Here is a 16,530-nt window from a genome sequence, read left to right on the forward strand (position 1 = left end):
ATCCAGATGCCTCTTAAATGTTGCTAAAATGCCTGCTTCCACCACCTCTGACATAACATTTCAGGCACCCACCACTCTACGAAAAACTTCCCCTGCACATCTCCCTTAAACTTTCCGTCTCTCACCTTGAACCTGTGCCCCCTTGTAATTGACATTTCCACCCTGGGAAAAAGCCATAGACTACCCACCCCGTCTATGCCTCTCATAATTTTGTAGAACTCTATCAGGTCTCCCCTCAGCCTCTGTCTTTCCAGTGAAAACAATCCTAATTTATTCAACCTCTCATCATAAATCAACAGCTTCAAGACCAGGCAACATCCTGGTGAACCTTCTTTGCACTCTCTGCAAAGCATCCACATCCTTTTGATGAGATTATTTTTTTCTGCTTCTCCATCTTGGGGAAGTTAAAAGAAAGCAATCGCAGTACCTCTGCTGATAGATAATTTTAAATGGATGTTGATTTAGAACTCGGTCTTTTGTGGTCTGTCTGATTCAGCTTGTAGGGTAGTGTACTGACTCACTGCAGGAGTGTAATAGCTTCCCCCAGAGTGTAGAAAATCAAATGAACACGATGTGAATTGACCTGCTTACATCTTCCCTAGAATTCCCGAGGTCAGAACAGGGGCATCGATATTGATTTAAAACTGGGGAGTGGAAAGTGACATTTATTATTCCAGAAATTGTACTGTATTTTATTGTAGATGGCAGCACAGTGGTTAGCACTGCTGCCTCACAGCACCAGCAACGCAGGTTCAATTCTCGACCGTCTGCGTGGAGTTTGCTCATTCTTCCCATGTCTGTGTGGGTTTCCTCCGAGAGCTCCAGTTTCCTCCCACAGTCCAAAGATGTGCAGGTTAGGTTGACTGGCCATGCTAAATTTCCCTTTAGTGTCCCAAGATATGTAGGTTAGCGGGGGGGGGATTAGCAGGGTAAATATGTGGGGTTACAGAGATAGGGCCTGGGTAATTGCTCTGTTGGACAGTCGGTGCAGACTTGATGGGCTGAGCGGCTCCTTCTGCACTTCAGGATTCTATGATTCTAAAAGTTACTGACTGGGTTAACGTGCAGGAATGATTCCACACTACTTCCGTTTAGATAATAGTCATGGACATTTTGATATTGCTAAATGCTAAACTATAATATTCATAAGGGAATATAAGGTCAGATCGGAGTCAGTTGTTGATTGGTACAGGGTATGTTACCGTTACGGAAATCGAGACTAGGATATTGGCAATAATCTCTAATATGCTCAAACATGAAGGTGGCTGCTTGATACAGCCTCCTTCATGCGAAGAGTGAGGCTTCTGACAAGAAAAGTGTGTTTAATCTAGTCATCATTTCACAAAATTATATGGAAATCTACGTTTGTGTCTGAGGAAAGTTTCATTCAGAAGCACTAGAGCCTTGTTGAGGGCGGTCACTGGCTTTATTCTTATGAAAGTGCATGTGCTGAACTGAGTGGCCAAACAACACGACAGACAGTGAATTGGTGAAGATGTGAGTGAAAAGCATCAGCTCTCCCCCATTCTGAGGACAGAAAGGGTCTGTAAAATAAGTAGACCAGACGATGGGTTAACGAGACAACATTGTTCTCCTTACAAGAGGAAGAGGCTATGAGAAATTTTAACAATGCTCAAAATCATGAAAGATTTTGATCGAGTCAATGAGAAGAAATCTTTTTCTCCACTGCCAGTTACCACAGACCGAAAGGAATTAGGCAAAAAAGAATCAGGAGTGAGATGAGGAGAATCTTATTAGCAGGGAATGGTGAACTGGAATGCAATAAGAGGATTGTGGAGGGAGCAACTTTCAAATAGGAATTGGATTAACACTTTTAGGAGAAAAGGTGTGAGGAGGGGAACAGCAAGGGAGTGGAAATTAATTGGATTATGGGTGGCAAGGTGACACAATGGTTAGCACTGCTGCCTCAGAATACCAGGGACCCAGTTTCGCTTCCTGACTTGGGTCGCTGTCTGTGCAGAGACTGCAGGTTCTCCCTGTGTCTGTGTGGGTTTCCTCCAGGTGCTCTGGTTTCCTCCCACAGTCCAAAAAACATGCTGGTTAGGTGCATTGGCCATTTAAATTCTCCCTCAGTGTACCCGAACAGGCGCGAGAGTGTGGCAACTAGGGGATTTTCACAGTAGCTCCATTGCAGTGTTAGTGTAAGCCTACTTGTGACACTAATAAGTAACTTTAAGATGTCTCAGAGAGCCTGTACAAGGCTGACTGACCTTACTGCGCTGTGCATTACGGGAATATTAGTCGATGCACCATGAGTTGCACCTGATTTTTTTAAAAAAAAATAAAACATGGCAAAAGGGTCAGTTTGCAATGTCTCCGGTCACTTACCGCCTCCGTTCTGGTAGGCGATATAGGGAAAACGCCACACGTTCCCCAGGTCCACCGCATAGCCGATAACCGAGAACATGAAGTCAGTCTTTTTGCTCCAGGTTTCTCGGTCGCTGTCCTTGGCCAGCTCCTCCAGCTCACCGGGGGCCGATGGCAGGGGGCAAACCCAGTCTCCATCGCTACTCTCGTTGGGTCCCACCGGGCTCTGGACGGCCGAGTAACCATTGGAAATTCGGCCCGCCTCCCCTTTCTCCAAGCTGCCGGGGGGACAGTCGGAGAGCTTGTGGGCGGAGGGCGAGTTCTTAATCAGGACTCCGTTCTCTTTGTAATCCTCCTCCTTGGCGGTGTCTGCTGTCTCCTTCTCGGGGTTGAGAGTGGACATCTCGTTGTTTAAGGAGAGAATCACCGCCATTCCGTTTTCGGGTTAAGGGACTGCTTTGATGTTCATTGGGCAGCGAGAGCTACAGGGAGAGGAGGGAGACGCGCTGCTTCGAACTTGCTGCCGATCCTCCTCACTCGCGCTGGATTTTCCGTGCTCACCTGGGGATTACGCACAAAGTCAATATGAATTAAACAAGCAGCCAAAGTTAAGGCGTTTCCTCTATAACAAGAGCAAGCAACACGCGTGTGACAAGATGATACTGAGCGACAAAAGTGGAGATAACAAGAATTGGTGCCTCATTTTAAATGCTTAAAAGTTTGTTCTAAACCCCGACATGCCCTGAATTCTCACACGCCTTACACACTAGCCCATTGTCCTGGTTTCTGAAATAAACTGTCACCGATATATGTCTGGTCTTTGGTTACTTGTAATCGAGGGTGCATCTCCTTCGAGAGAAAGAAGTGTTTAGTTATCTCCATTTTCACACTAAATTTCATTGCAGTGTTAATGTCAGCCTACTTGTAACATTAATAAATTTAAACTTTACATTGAACTTATTTTGACCGCCTCATTCCGAAATAGCCCCTTTCTCTGGCAACTACTAAATGTGGTTTTAACTGTCTAATATTGTAATGCAACCACCGACTAGGCATATGAAGCACTGGCTAGCTAGCAGTACGAATCGTATCTAGTCATTTGATCTCTTCTGAGGCTGGTTATGTGAATCAAAGCGCCCCCGCGGTCCCCGTATTAAGTATCTTAACAATGTGCTCGAAATATCCAACTTGTACAAACGACTTGCCTTTTAAGAACTTGAATATTGTAAGCCTTCGACATTAAGATCTCAGTTGCACTGACTGAGCTCTCCTGCATAGAATGACATTGGCCTTTTTTTCAGTATTAATCGAAGAGGGCGTTGGGATGTATGGGGTGTAACGCCCTAACTAGTGTAGCTCCTTTTGTTTCCAACATCACACTCCCCCCAGCGACCTTTATAATCACAAACCTGAGCGAAACCGATTTGAAATTGGAAACTATAGTGCTTAAGGAATGAGACACGCGTAATCGTTAGTAACCTGGGACCAGTGTTCGGTATACCTAAACTACTTCATACCAAAACAGTTCTGTGTACCAGAAGCACTGTTGTTCTGTATACCAAAAACTCCCGTATACCAAAACTACTGTTGTTCTGAATATCAAAACTGCTGTGTACCAAACTACTGTTCTGTATACCACAAGTACTGTGTTCCGGATACCAAGACTACTGTATACCAAAACAACGGTTGTTCTGTCTACCAAAACTACTGTATACCAAAATTACTGTGTTCTGTTTACCAAAACTACTATTGTTCTGTATATCAAAACTACTGTATACCAAAACAACTGTTCTGTACACCAAAGCAATTAACTGTGTTCTTTACACCAAAACAAATGTGTTCTGTACACCAAAACTAGTGTTCCGTATACTAAAATTACAGACAGCACCAGTGGGCAAACTTCTTGCTTTTATTTTTGGTGCTAATATCAGTGGCAGGGGGATTGTCTCCTTGAGAGAGAATTCCAAGAGGATTCCCCTTTGCAGTACCGCTCCTGTAACGTTAAAACAAGGTTCTGCTGGTATACTGGACCATCGGTTACCTTTCCCCGTACAATGCTTTGCTACTGTCCGGCTGCCTTATGTTCGATTCATTCAAATCGATTGCGAGGGGTTTTAAAATAGTTTTTTTTAAGGTATTTGCGTCGGAGTTAAATTTGGAACATAAACACGCACTTTTCATATTTCAATCTTGCTGCCGTGGTGCTTATTATAGACGCACTGATGTGAAATCACAGCTTTACAAGTCGAATTTGGTGCCTTTCGTGTTGTGACCCTGGAACCCACTCGTGAAAATATAAAAGTGCAGGTCGTGAGAGTGAATGGAACTACCCTTCCCTGACTGGTTAGCGCGGACACAGGAATAAACTGCGCCTTAACATCTGGATTTCGTAACAATACACACAAACTGTATGAGTCAGAGTTCAGACGCGTTTGCAAACAAACACACGAGACATTGCAAAGGGCGTTTCAGACCAACAAAAAGTGTAATCAGACTCGCGAAAAATTAAAGGCCAATGATTATTTCCCCTCCGTTGAAGAACGACCCAGGCAGCCCAGAATGCGTTTTAAAACTGGAAGGGGTTTCCACAATGACAATGTCTCGGAATAAATTCTAACACATCACACTGGCTGCTTACTGACTGGCGACTGGAACCATCAACTCCAGGCAGCTGCCTTCGCGTTGAAAGTTAAAATAATATTCGTCTCAAGTGGATCATCATTTGTCCCTTCTCGCTTCCTTCGCGTCCTGCACTCTTTAAACCTCCCCCCCCACCCTTACCCCCACCACCACCAAATAACAGCAAATTACTGCTGGAATCCGAGTCCAAAACAGAAAATGCTGCAAAATCTCAGCAGGACTGACAGCACTTGTGGAGACAGAATAAACGTTTCGAGTCTGGATGACTCTTCCTCAACAGCTCTGATCTTCGTTAGATTTTCCTGGGGACCTCCGTCAAAATCCTTCAGGTAATGTGCCTTAAGGGGTGATTCATTAAAGGCGCTATAGAAATGTGAACTTGTCAGTTCATTGGGCTGACATTGGCTCTGTTTACCCAGTGCACTTTAACAAGATTTTAAGTAAAACAACATGTGTCCCATTTGTTCTATTCTAACGCACAGTAAGTAGTCTCATTACACCAGGTTAAAGTCCAACAGGTTTATTTGGTAGCAAACGCCACTAGCTTACGGGGCTTTGCCCCTTCCTCAGGTGAGTGGGGAAATATATTGGATTTTAACCTGGTGTTGAGACTTCTTACTGTGTTTACCCCCAGTCCAATGCCGGCATCTCCACACCGTGTGTAAAGCGCCAGTTCCCAACAAAACTTCCATTTTTAAAGAGCCTGTTGCACAGGAATTGATTATATTAAATAAAACTTTCCTTACATCTCAAGCAGTGCATTTAGCATCCTCACTAACTGGGGCAGTTACATTTAGATCTGCATTTGTGTATCATCAGTAAGAAGTCTGACAACACCAGGTTTAAGTCCAACCGATTTATTTCATAGTAAACACATCATTTGTGTATAATGCCTTCCACGACCTCAAAGTCCCTTCGTATCGCACAAAGTACATTTTGAACAGTGCAATGTAAAAATGCAACCTGCTTTTAAGTTGCATTCATTAAATGCACTCGATTGTTGCATTATCCAACACCGCATGGAAAAGAAATGCAGCTTTCTGCACTTTTGTTGCCCCTGCACCTATCATAACGAACTCACCTTAAACAAACACTCAAGAAGCTTTCACTGTATGTGCAATGATGGCACCTTTACTGGGAAAATTCGCCTCCCCTGCAGTTATAACATACTCAAGTCTCCTCCCCTTCATTTAACAAGACCCCGCGCAATGATAATTGCAAACAGCAAACTCCTCACATTTACTGCACTTTCCAAATGCACCCAGCAAAAACGTGTTGTTCGGAGGCTATTATCCCTGAAGCCAAACAATATTACCTCCCGCCGAGTTACTGGCTGGTAACTGCTCAGTGGAAGTTTGTCCCTTTGGAAGTTGTGCTGAGTTGAAACCGCTGGTAACCTGAACCAGGTCGGTCTCCACCGCCCAGGAAATATGGCAAACCCAACATATTTCAGGGCTTTTGTAGACGAGCTCTCTCACATGGTTTGATTTGCAGATAATCTGGCTGCCAAAGAGCTCTTCAGCGCGATATTCACGTCACATTACCCCAGGCAAAATTTATGTTTTACATTCAGTCCTCCCGACTTTGGAGGAGGAGGACGGTCGTTGATTTTTTTTTCTCTCTGTTTCTCTGTGGATCGGTCAACGGGCGACTCGGTTCTTAATCCCCTGCCAGGCAATAGTTAATCTTTGGATAAACCAGCGGTCAATTAAGGAGCAAAATGGGTTACTAATCCATACGTTTGCCCCGGGAGGACTGGAATAACTTCTTTACACCAAGGATCTTGACCACATGAATGTTTTGAAGGTTGGTGGAAGTCTACATGCACCTTATCCGTGTTTGTGACTGTGAATGGCTTCAGTCAGACCTGTTCAACCCTTTGGGAGGGACAGCAGCTCTGACGAATGTTTATCCAGACTGGAAACTTTCTTGTTCTCTCTCCACAGATGCTGTCAGACCTGCTGAGATTTTCCAGCAATTTTCTCTAATGAATAATTAATTTTATCTAATAAAAGCAAATCACTGCAGATGCTGGAATCTGAAACCAAAAGAGAAAATGTCCAGGTGACCCTTTGTCAAATCAAACCTTTGACAGAGGGTCAGCTGGACTTGAAATGTTGGTTCTCTTGTCTCCTTATAGATGCTGCCAGACCTGCTGAGATTTTCCAGCATTTTCTCTTTGGGTTTCGCTTTTATCTGTTTGACCAAATGTTAGAGGTGCAGCAACAAGCTGACTCACACTCGATGGTCTTCAAACATCAAGAGAATCCTCCATCTCTCTTCACCCAACACTGTTGAAGCGGGGGGGGGGTTAATGTAGCTTTGCAAAAGTGGAACAACTGGGCGACCAGGTACTATTCAATTTCACTAGGAATTTAAACCAGAGAGTTATTAAAATGTCCTGCAGATTGAATATATTCACAGACATTCCTGCGGAGGAGAGCTGACACAAAGACATTTCATTTCAGACTCACACTCAGAAGCAGCCATTCTATTATTTATGGGATTGAGTCACAAGCCTTCAGAATCTGAGGGATTACTTTAGTTACTGCACAAAAAAATTATAGAATCCCTCCAGGCCATTTGGCCCATCAAGTCTGTACCAACCACAATCCCACACAGGCCCTATCCCCATAACCTCATGCATTTACCCTAGCTAATCCCCCTGACACTAAGGGAGAATTATAACATGGCCAATCCACCTAACCCGCACATCTTTGGACTGAGGGAGGAAACCAGAGCACCCAGAGGAAACCCACGCAGGGAGTACATGCAGACTCCACACAGTGACCTAAGCCGGGAATCGAACCCAATTCCGTGATGCTGTGAGTCAGCAGTGCTAACCACTGTGCCGCCACACCTCCCCTCCTACAGAAGAGTTGAAATAACACTTTCTGACTAAACCATAATGGGAGAGTGAGGTTTTTGCTGCGATGTCACATTTATCTATCCATTGCGTGCACGCTTTTTTCCCCCTGAGATTTTAACCTTTGAGTGAACTCTGGCCAAAAACAGATGCATTTCCTTTTGCAGCAGTTTTTTTTCTCCAATGATTTGCACATGTTTGAAACTCAATACACTTCAGGAGGAGTAAGCTTCCCCAGTGTGTCTGAAAGAGCAACGGAAAAATGACTGGAAACCAGAACGCTGTGCCCCTCCTTAAAACAGATTGATTACAGGTGTGGGATTATATTGAAATTAAATGTGGCCCATTCAAAGCATTACTTTAAAACATATTTGATGCAATTCTCAGGGTGTGGCTGGACTGGCTAGGCCAACATTTATTACCCATCAAAGATGTGCAGATGAGGTGGAATGGCCATGCTAAATTGCCCCTGAGTGTCAGTTTAAAGTTTATCCATTGGTGTTACAAGTAAGCTTACATTAACACTGCAATCAAGTTACTGTGAAAATCCCCTAGTTGCCACACTCCAGTGCCTGTTTGGGTACACTTAGGGAGAATTTAGTATGGCTAATGCACCTAACCAGCACGTCTTTTGGACTTGTGGGAGGAAACCAGAGCACCTGGAGGAAACCCACACAGACACAGGGACAATGTGCAGACTCTGCTCATAATGTGACCCATCTGGGAATCGAACCCGACTCCCTGGCGCTGTGAGACAGTAGTGCTAACCATGATGCCACTTTGTCAGGGGTATTAACAGGGTAAATATGGAGGGATACAGCCTGGGTGGGATTGTTGTCTGTGAAGGCCCGATGGGCCAAATGGTCTCCTTCTGTACTGTAAGGATTCTGTGATCCCTAATAGCCCTCACTGAGGTGGTGGTGAACTGCCTTCTTGAACTATTGCAGTTCATGAAGTGTAGGTAGACCTAGAGGTGCACTTTGGGAGGAAATTCCCAGATTTTGACTCAGGGAGTGACGATGTAGTTCCGAGTCAGGATGGTGTCTGACGTCAGGTACTTGGAGGTTCTAGTGTCTGTGTGCATCTACTGTCCTTGTCTTTTCTAGGTGGAGGCTACCAGTTTGGAAGGGAGGGAGTGACTGTTTATGTCATTGGATGGGGTTGCATAACATATCTGACTTGTGAATAGAGATTTTGGAGAGTCAGAAGCTGAGTCATAGATTAATTAACATCAGAGCTGTTCTAGCAGCTACAGCTTTCTTCTTTGGCACAGAACTCCATTGATGGTGCGTAACCACAGTACTTATTTGGCTAATGCAGTTGTGTTTCTGGTCAATAATGACCCACCAGGCTCTGATATGGAGAACTTAGAAATGGGAATACCACCGACTATTAAGGCAAAGCCATTACACTATCTCTTATTAGAGATGACCATTGCCTGAGTTTGCCACCTCTGTTACTTACTCTTCTCGTCTGTGTCTTAAATGGGAGACACCTTATTTTTAAACTGTGTCCCCTAGTTCTAGTCTCTTCCACAAAGGGAAACATGCTCTCAGCATCCACACTGTCAAGCCCCCACAGGATTTTAAACACAAACAGAAAATGCTGGATAAACTCAGCAATTCTGGTAGCATTCACGGAGCGAGAAAGAAAAGTTAACATTTTGAGTCTGCATGACTCTTCTACAGAATTGAAGACGGATAAAAGTACACTTGGAGAGGGGGGCTAGAGGAAGTGGGGAAGAATAGGAGGATAGGCCAGAGCTAAGGAGAAATTGACAAAGGTGTCGTGGACACAAGGCAAAGGGGGTGTTAATGGTGGCATTAAGGACTGAAGTGTGCTAATAGTGGCATAAAGGTAAGATAGCAGAATGTGTAAATAGGAGAACAACAGTCTTCCAGACTCTGTTGGACATCACTGAGGCATTGCAACAGGCCAAGAATGAACATGTGGGCATGAGAGCAAGATGCTAATTTTCAAATGGCAAGCAACTGGAAGGTTGGAGTCATGCTTGCAGATGGAGCAAAGATATTCCACAAAGCAGTGACCCAGTCTGAGTTAAATCTCCCTAATGTAGAGGAGACTGCGTTGGCAGCAGCAGAAATACAGTGGACCAAGTTGAAGGAGATGCAAGTGAAATGTTGCTTCCCCCAAAAAGAGTGTGAGGAAGTAAAGGGGCAGGTTGCGGTTGCTGTGGGAAGGGGATGAAGAGTTGGGGACAATGGAGAAGTGGACCAGGTTGTCACCATGGGAATGGGCCTTGTGGACAGCGGGGTGGCCGGCACTGTGGCACAGTGATTAGCACTGCTGCCTTGCAGTATCAGCGACCCAGGTTTGATTTCCAGCTTGGGGTCACTGTCTGTGCAGGGTCTGCACATTCTTCCTGTGTCTGCTCCGGATGCTCTGGTTTCCTGCTACGTGCTGGTTAGGTGCATTGGCCATACTAAATTCTGCCTCAGTGTACCCAAACTGCTGCCAGAATGTGGCAACTCAGGGATTTTCACAGTAACCTCATTGCAGTATTAATATAAACCTACTTGTGACACTAATGAATAAGCTTAAATTTAGAGGAAATTTTTTTAGTTGTAGCATCATACTGGAGTTGGTGGAAATTGCAGAGGATGATCTTTTGCATGCGGAGGCTGGTGGGGTGAAAAGCGAGGACAAAAGGGACCCTGTCATAGCTGTGGGAGGGAAGGGAAGGGGTGAGGGCAGAGATGCCCAATATGGGTCAGACAAAGTGGAGTGCCCAGTCAACTGTGGGAGAGAAACTTCAGGATCTAATATTTTTCAGTGAGGTTGCCTCTCATTCTTCTTAATACCAATACATGCAAATACAAACTGCCCATTGCTTTCGTCATAAGATAACCCCCTCATGCCAGGAATCAATCTAAATAAAGAGACAAAAATTGTACACTGCACTGTAGATCTGGTCTCACTAATGTCCTGTAAAATTGTAGCAAAATATCCTAATGCTCACACTCCATTCCTCTCGCAATGAATAGCAGCACTCCATTTGCCTTCAGAACCACTTGCTGTACCTGCACTAAGTTTTTATGATTTATATACCAGAACACCCAGACCCCTCTGTACCTCAGAGACTTGCACTCTCCATTTAAATAATATGCTGCTTTGCTATTCTTCTTGCCAAAGTGGACAAGTTCACGTTTTCCCATATTCTACTCCAACTGCCAAATTTTTGCCCGCACAACTTACTGATATCCCTTTGCAGACTCCTTATGAGCTCTTTGGTTGTGTCATCAGCAAATGAAACAGTCATGTATGTAGTCCATCATCTAATTCTTCAGTATAGATTGCAAGTAGTTGAGGCCCCAGCAATCATTACTGTGGCGCTCCACTTATCACATCTTGCCAACCTCTAAATGATTCATTTATACCTACCCTTTGTTTCTTGTTAACTAACCAATTCTCTAATCACACTAATGCATCACCCCCTACATCGCAAGCTCTTATGGCAGCCTGCCAAATGCCTTCTGAAATGTGTATGCTATTCTCATAGGTTCCACTTGTTACTTCCTCAAAGAACACTAATAAGTTCATCAAACATGATTTTCCTTTTATAAAACCGTGGCGATACTGCATGATTGCATTGAGATTTTCTAAGTGCCCCACTCTAACCTGCTTAATAATAGATTTCAGCATTTTCCCTGCAACAGATGTTAAACTAACTAGCCTATACTTTCCTGCTTTCTGTCTCCCTCCTTTCTAGAATAAAAACTATTTTCAAATCTGATGGGACTGTTCCAGAATGTAGGGAATTTTGGGAAATTAAGACCAATGCATCTACGATTTTAGCAGCCACTGCCTTTAAGACCCAAGCTTGAAGTCTATCAGGACCTGGGGATTTGTCAGTTTCTAGTTCAAATTGGCCTTTCCCTGGTGATTAGAATTGTTCTAAGTTCTCCCTTCCTTTTACCTCTTGATTCACTATTATTCCTAGGGTGCTATTTGTATCTTCTGTAGTGAAGCCTAACAGAAAATATCTGTTTAATTCATCTTACATTTCCTTATTTTCCATTATTCATTTCCTCGGACTCACTCTCAAGAGAACTGTAGCTCACTTGACTCACTCTTTTCCTTTTCTAAATACAGTAGAAATCTCTTTTTTATATTTCTAGTCAGCTTCCTCTCATAACCTAATTTCTCCCTCCTATTAATGTTTTAGTTATTCTTTGCTTTTTCAAGTTTCTGTCCAGCCTTCTGACCTGGCCCTGCAATTGTACACTTACTCTTTCAATTTGTTACTCTCTTTAACTTCCTTACTTAGCCAGAGACGGTGTATCCTACTTTTTTTTTCTCACTGGAATATATCTCTGTTGAGTGTTATGAAATATCTCCTTAAATGCCTGCCACTGCATCTCTACTGATTTATCCCTTAATCTAACTTCCTAGTTCCCTTTAGGCAACCCTGACTTCATAACCTCATAACTGACCTTATTTAACGTTAAAATATTAATCTTGACCCACTCTTCACGCCTTCAAACTGACTGTGAAATTCAATCATGTTATGATCACTAATACCTCGGGACACTTTTAACAGGGGTCATAATTAATCCAGCTTCATTGCACATTACTAGGATAATCAACTGTCTGATTGGCTCCAACACATTTAACTCTAAGATAATCCCTGAACTCATCTTTCACACTACCTTTGCCTGTCTGATTTGTCCAATCTATATGTAGATTAAAATCATCTATGATAATCACCACACCTTTGTCACAAACCCCACATTATTTCTTCCTCTACATCTCATTTCTTCTTCTATGTCCCATATCTATGGTACAGTTACTGCTGGGAGGCCTCCCACAAGTGACTTCCTACCTTTATTGTTTCTCATCTCTTATTTAGCAGCCATATCAAGTAGTGGTACATCTTTAGAACTAAGGTAATCTTTTTCTACTGTATAAATGTCATCCTCAATTAACAGAGCTACTCTTCCACCTTTTTCTTAGCTTTCTGTCCTTAGGAAATGTCGTGTAACCTTGAATATTCAGGCCCCCACCTTCGTCATCTTGTAGCCGTGTCTCAGTGATTGCTATCAGATGATGCATATTTATTTCTAACTGTGTTGTCAATTCATCCATTTTGTTGTGAGTGTTACGCACAGATACAGAGCCTTCAGGTCAGTTCTTTATGCTATTTACGCAACCTCCAGCCTTATCTACAGGGGCACTCTTAAATTTGTATACTCTGTCCCTTCCTGCCACGCCCTGATGTAACACTGTTCTCTGCCTTATCCTCTTTCACAGTAACATCCTCTTGTCCCTGACCACAGGACAAATCAGAAGATCCAATCCTAAAGAGTGTGAGTGCCTCCTGGTACAATGTGTCCAGATAACCTTCTCCCTTCAGGATGCACTGTGGTGTCTGCAATTCAGTCTCCAACTCAATGACTCTGAGCCGAAGCTGTTCGAGCCACAGGAACTTATTGCAGACATGTTTGCCCTGGATCATACTGTAGTCACGACACACCACCTGCCCTGCCATCTTTATTATGTGTTACTTTGAAGAAAATAATAATTTGTAATCAATAAACCTTACTAGCTCCAGTAAGCTTTACTACTGCTAGTAATCTTTATTAATACTAATAAAAACTAACAATGATTAACAAATTATATGAGTTTTGAAAGCTAAATGAGCAGAATATTCACCAAGCAATAACTTTCCAGGTAACCTCACACGTTGACTTTCCTCAAACTATGGCAAGTCCAGAGACTGCACTCCTTAGTTTGTTTAAATTGGTCTGCCATTCTCTATGCTCTTTTATACTCAAAGTTAAGGTAGGTACTTATAAACAGCACCTCCTCCCTCACTGTACTGAACACCCTCACCAAATTCCTGAGTTCACTGTCTTCATGCTTGCTTACTTTGTAGGCTTAACAAGACAACTTCTATTTAATACTAGCTGAAAATTCTGTAGCGATATGTCAGTGCTACTGGCTGGAGAATCTCGTTCAAACAAGGTAGCTAATTGACTAGCTGCAGTTACCTCTCCTGTAGGGAGACCCCAAGGCTGAAAGAAACTTACCTTTAACAGTAAATCGTAGTTATATGCTAAATGCGAATTAGACTAGATTTCAGAAAAAGATTAATCCTTAAAATTTAACCTTAAAATTTCCTCACTCATCAAATTCCCAAGCCCACACTTTGTGGATAGCTGCACTCAGTGACCAATTGCTATCTTTGTGCTAATTTACTTTACGTGCTAAGCAAGATGGCCTCCTTATACGAGCTGGGATTCTACAGAGATGAGTCAACACTGCTGTCTCAGGAATCTAGTTCAAACTAGCTACCTAATTCACTAGCTGCAGTTGCCTCTCCTGTTGAGAATTTGTTAATCCTAAAAATCTTAAAGTAAATTTGACAGCAAATGGTAGTCAAATTCTAAATGCTAACTAGACTAGATGTTAGAACCTCTGCAGTGGTGTCCTGGGGCTGAGATAATTGGCTGCTAACCATCTTCCTGTGCGATGGGTGTGACTCCAAATATTTGTGAAGTTTACACTTGATCCTCAACGATCTCAGTTGTCCAATGGCTCCTTGACGTCTCACTTGATAGAAAATTGGCTTGGGCAGTTGTTCATGCATCATCTCTGCAATTCAACTTTTGTGTTCCAGGTTTGGTTCAGTTTGTATTTTAAACATTAACAAAGAAATGGCGACCACTCTGTTAACTTTTAAAAAAGTCAAAAACAAAATTGTAAAAGTTCACAGGTCCCTTAGGCATTCTGTTGGAGCCCTGGTAGCTCACTGAAGTTTTGTATCAGCTGCCTATGTAGAGCTAAAGCTGTGTGAAACTGTCCCCTTGAGATGGTTTCCCACTACCCATCTAAGCTTAGTTGGTCTAATGGCTTCATTTGATTCAAAAAGTGTGTTACAATCTTCCTTTTAGATACACAGTCTGTCTCGTACACTCAATCTCAGGCCAGTTGGGGAGAGTAGCCCAAAGAAAGAAGGGTGCTGAGCCAGGCCAGGACTTTATTCCTTGGAACATAGGAGATTGAGGTGTATAAAATCATGAGAGGCATTGATAGGGTGAACGCATATAGTCTTTTTTCCCAGTGAAGGGGAATTGAAAACTAGAGGGCATTGGTTTAAGGTGAGAGTGGAAAGATTTAAAAGAGACCTGAGAGGCAACTTCTTCACGCAGAGAGTGGTGCATATATGGAATGAGAAAGTGGTTGAGGCAGGTATATTTAAAAAGCATTTGAATAAGTAACTATATGGATGGGAAAGGATTAGAGGGATAACGTGGGCAATTTGGACTAGCTGAGAGGGGCACCATGGACCAGTTAAGCTGAAGGGCTGTTCCATGCATTATTGCTCTGTGACTTTATAACTCTACATGCCTTTGATGCTTTCACACATGGAAGTTTATGAAGCAATAGTTAATCCAATAGCCAATAGGGCAATTTCACAGTAACTGCATTGCAGTGCGATGTAAGCCTTACTTGTGACTAATAAATAAACTTTACTTTAGCCATTTTGTCTTAAGTGCAGCCACTGAGTCTTTGTTGTGCAGTCCAGACCATTGATGTTGAAGTCCTTTAAATGCTATAGCATACGTGTTGTAACCACATAAGAATCAGTGACATAAGTTATGCCACATATCATTCTGCAGTTCTGCTGCCATAGAGAAACAGGCTTAGCGGACTGAAATTATTATCTGAAATCCCTCATATATAAGCAGAAGCTTTCAAAGCAGGAATAGAAAAGTGGTCTGACTAAGGCATGAGATTAAATCTGCAAATCCCTTTTCAAATTTTCAGTTCAGCCAATCACCTCTGTTACTTCGCTTGTTCAATTACTGGGTGTTAGAGTCAAAAGGTTGTTGGTTCAATTCCAGCTCCAGAGGCTTGAACACAAGATCTAGTAATGTGCTCCCATTTAGCCATGTCTGGTTTAAGATATTAATGGATAAAGATGAAGCCTGTCCTAAGGGGAGGGTGTTAAACTGGGGGAGGGCTAGATACAACCGGATTAGACAGGATCTTAAAGATACAGACTGGGGTAAGCTGTTTGATGGCAGGTCGACGCTGGGTATGTGGGAGTCTCTCAAGGGAAAACTAAAATCTTTGCAGGAAAGGCACGTGCCGGTCAAGAGGAAGGATGGGAAGGGTAGGATTAGAGAGCCGTGGGTAACTAGGGATATTGAGGACCTGGTCAGGAGGAAGAGGGAGGCGTACATTAGATCTAGGCATTTGAGGACAGAGATAGCGTTAGAAGAATACAGAGAATGTAGGAGAGAACTTAAAAGGGGCATCAGAAAGGCAAAAAGGGGCCACGAAATGGCTTTGGCGGGTAGGATTAAAGAAAATCCTAAGGCATTTTACTCCTATGTTAGAAATAAAAGGATGATTAGAGGGAAGCTTGGTCCTCTCAGGGACAGAGGAGGGGAACTATGCTTGGAGCCTGGGGGAATGGGGGAGATCCTGAATGAATACTTTGCGTCGGTATTCACGCAGGAGAGGGGCCTGATGTCTGGTGCTGTGCTTGAGGAGTTTGAGGATCCGTTGAGGGATATAGTCATCACGAGGGAAGAGGTGTTGGGACTTTTAGACAGTATAAAGACGGATAAATCTCCGGGGCCTGATGGCATCTATCCCAGGCTGCTAAGGGAGGTGAGGGATGAAATTGCTGGGCCTCTGACGCAAATCTTTGTCTCTTCTTTGGA

At 43.2% G+C, this 16,530-nt stretch overlaps 1 protein-coding gene across 2 annotated transcripts in view; it reads right to left on the reverse strand.

Moving 5' to 3' along the window:
* LOC145357536 (sodium-dependent serotonin transporter-like) overlaps window positions 1-6,431 on the reverse strand; it is an 84,400-nt gene extending 77,969 nt beyond the window's left edge. Inside the window, exons 1-2 of one of the 2 annotated variants that reach the window (XM_080210986.1) lie at window positions 6,284-6,431; window positions 2,350-2,889 (exon numbers count right to left, since the gene is read on the reverse strand). In XM_080210986.1, coding sequence (XP_080067112.1) covers window positions 2,350-2,761 — 412 coding nt within the window. In that variant the 5' untranslated portion in view covers window positions 2,762-2,889; window positions 6,284-6,431. Of the gene's footprint in view, window positions 1-2,349; window positions 2,890-6,205 lie in introns of both variants that reach the window. The other variant, XM_080210987.1, reaches the window with a different exon arrangement.
* Window positions 6,432-16,530: the final 10,099 nt, after the last annotated feature.

This window comes from Carcharhinus amblyrhynchos, chromosome 23, assembly GCF_965287045.1.
Source record: "Carcharhinus amblyrhynchos chromosome 23, sCarAmb.v2.hapA, whole genome shotgun sequence".
Classification (NCBI taxonomy): Eukaryota; Metazoa; Chordata; class Chondrichthyes; order Carcharhiniformes; family Carcharhinidae; genus Carcharhinus; species Carcharhinus amblyrhynchos.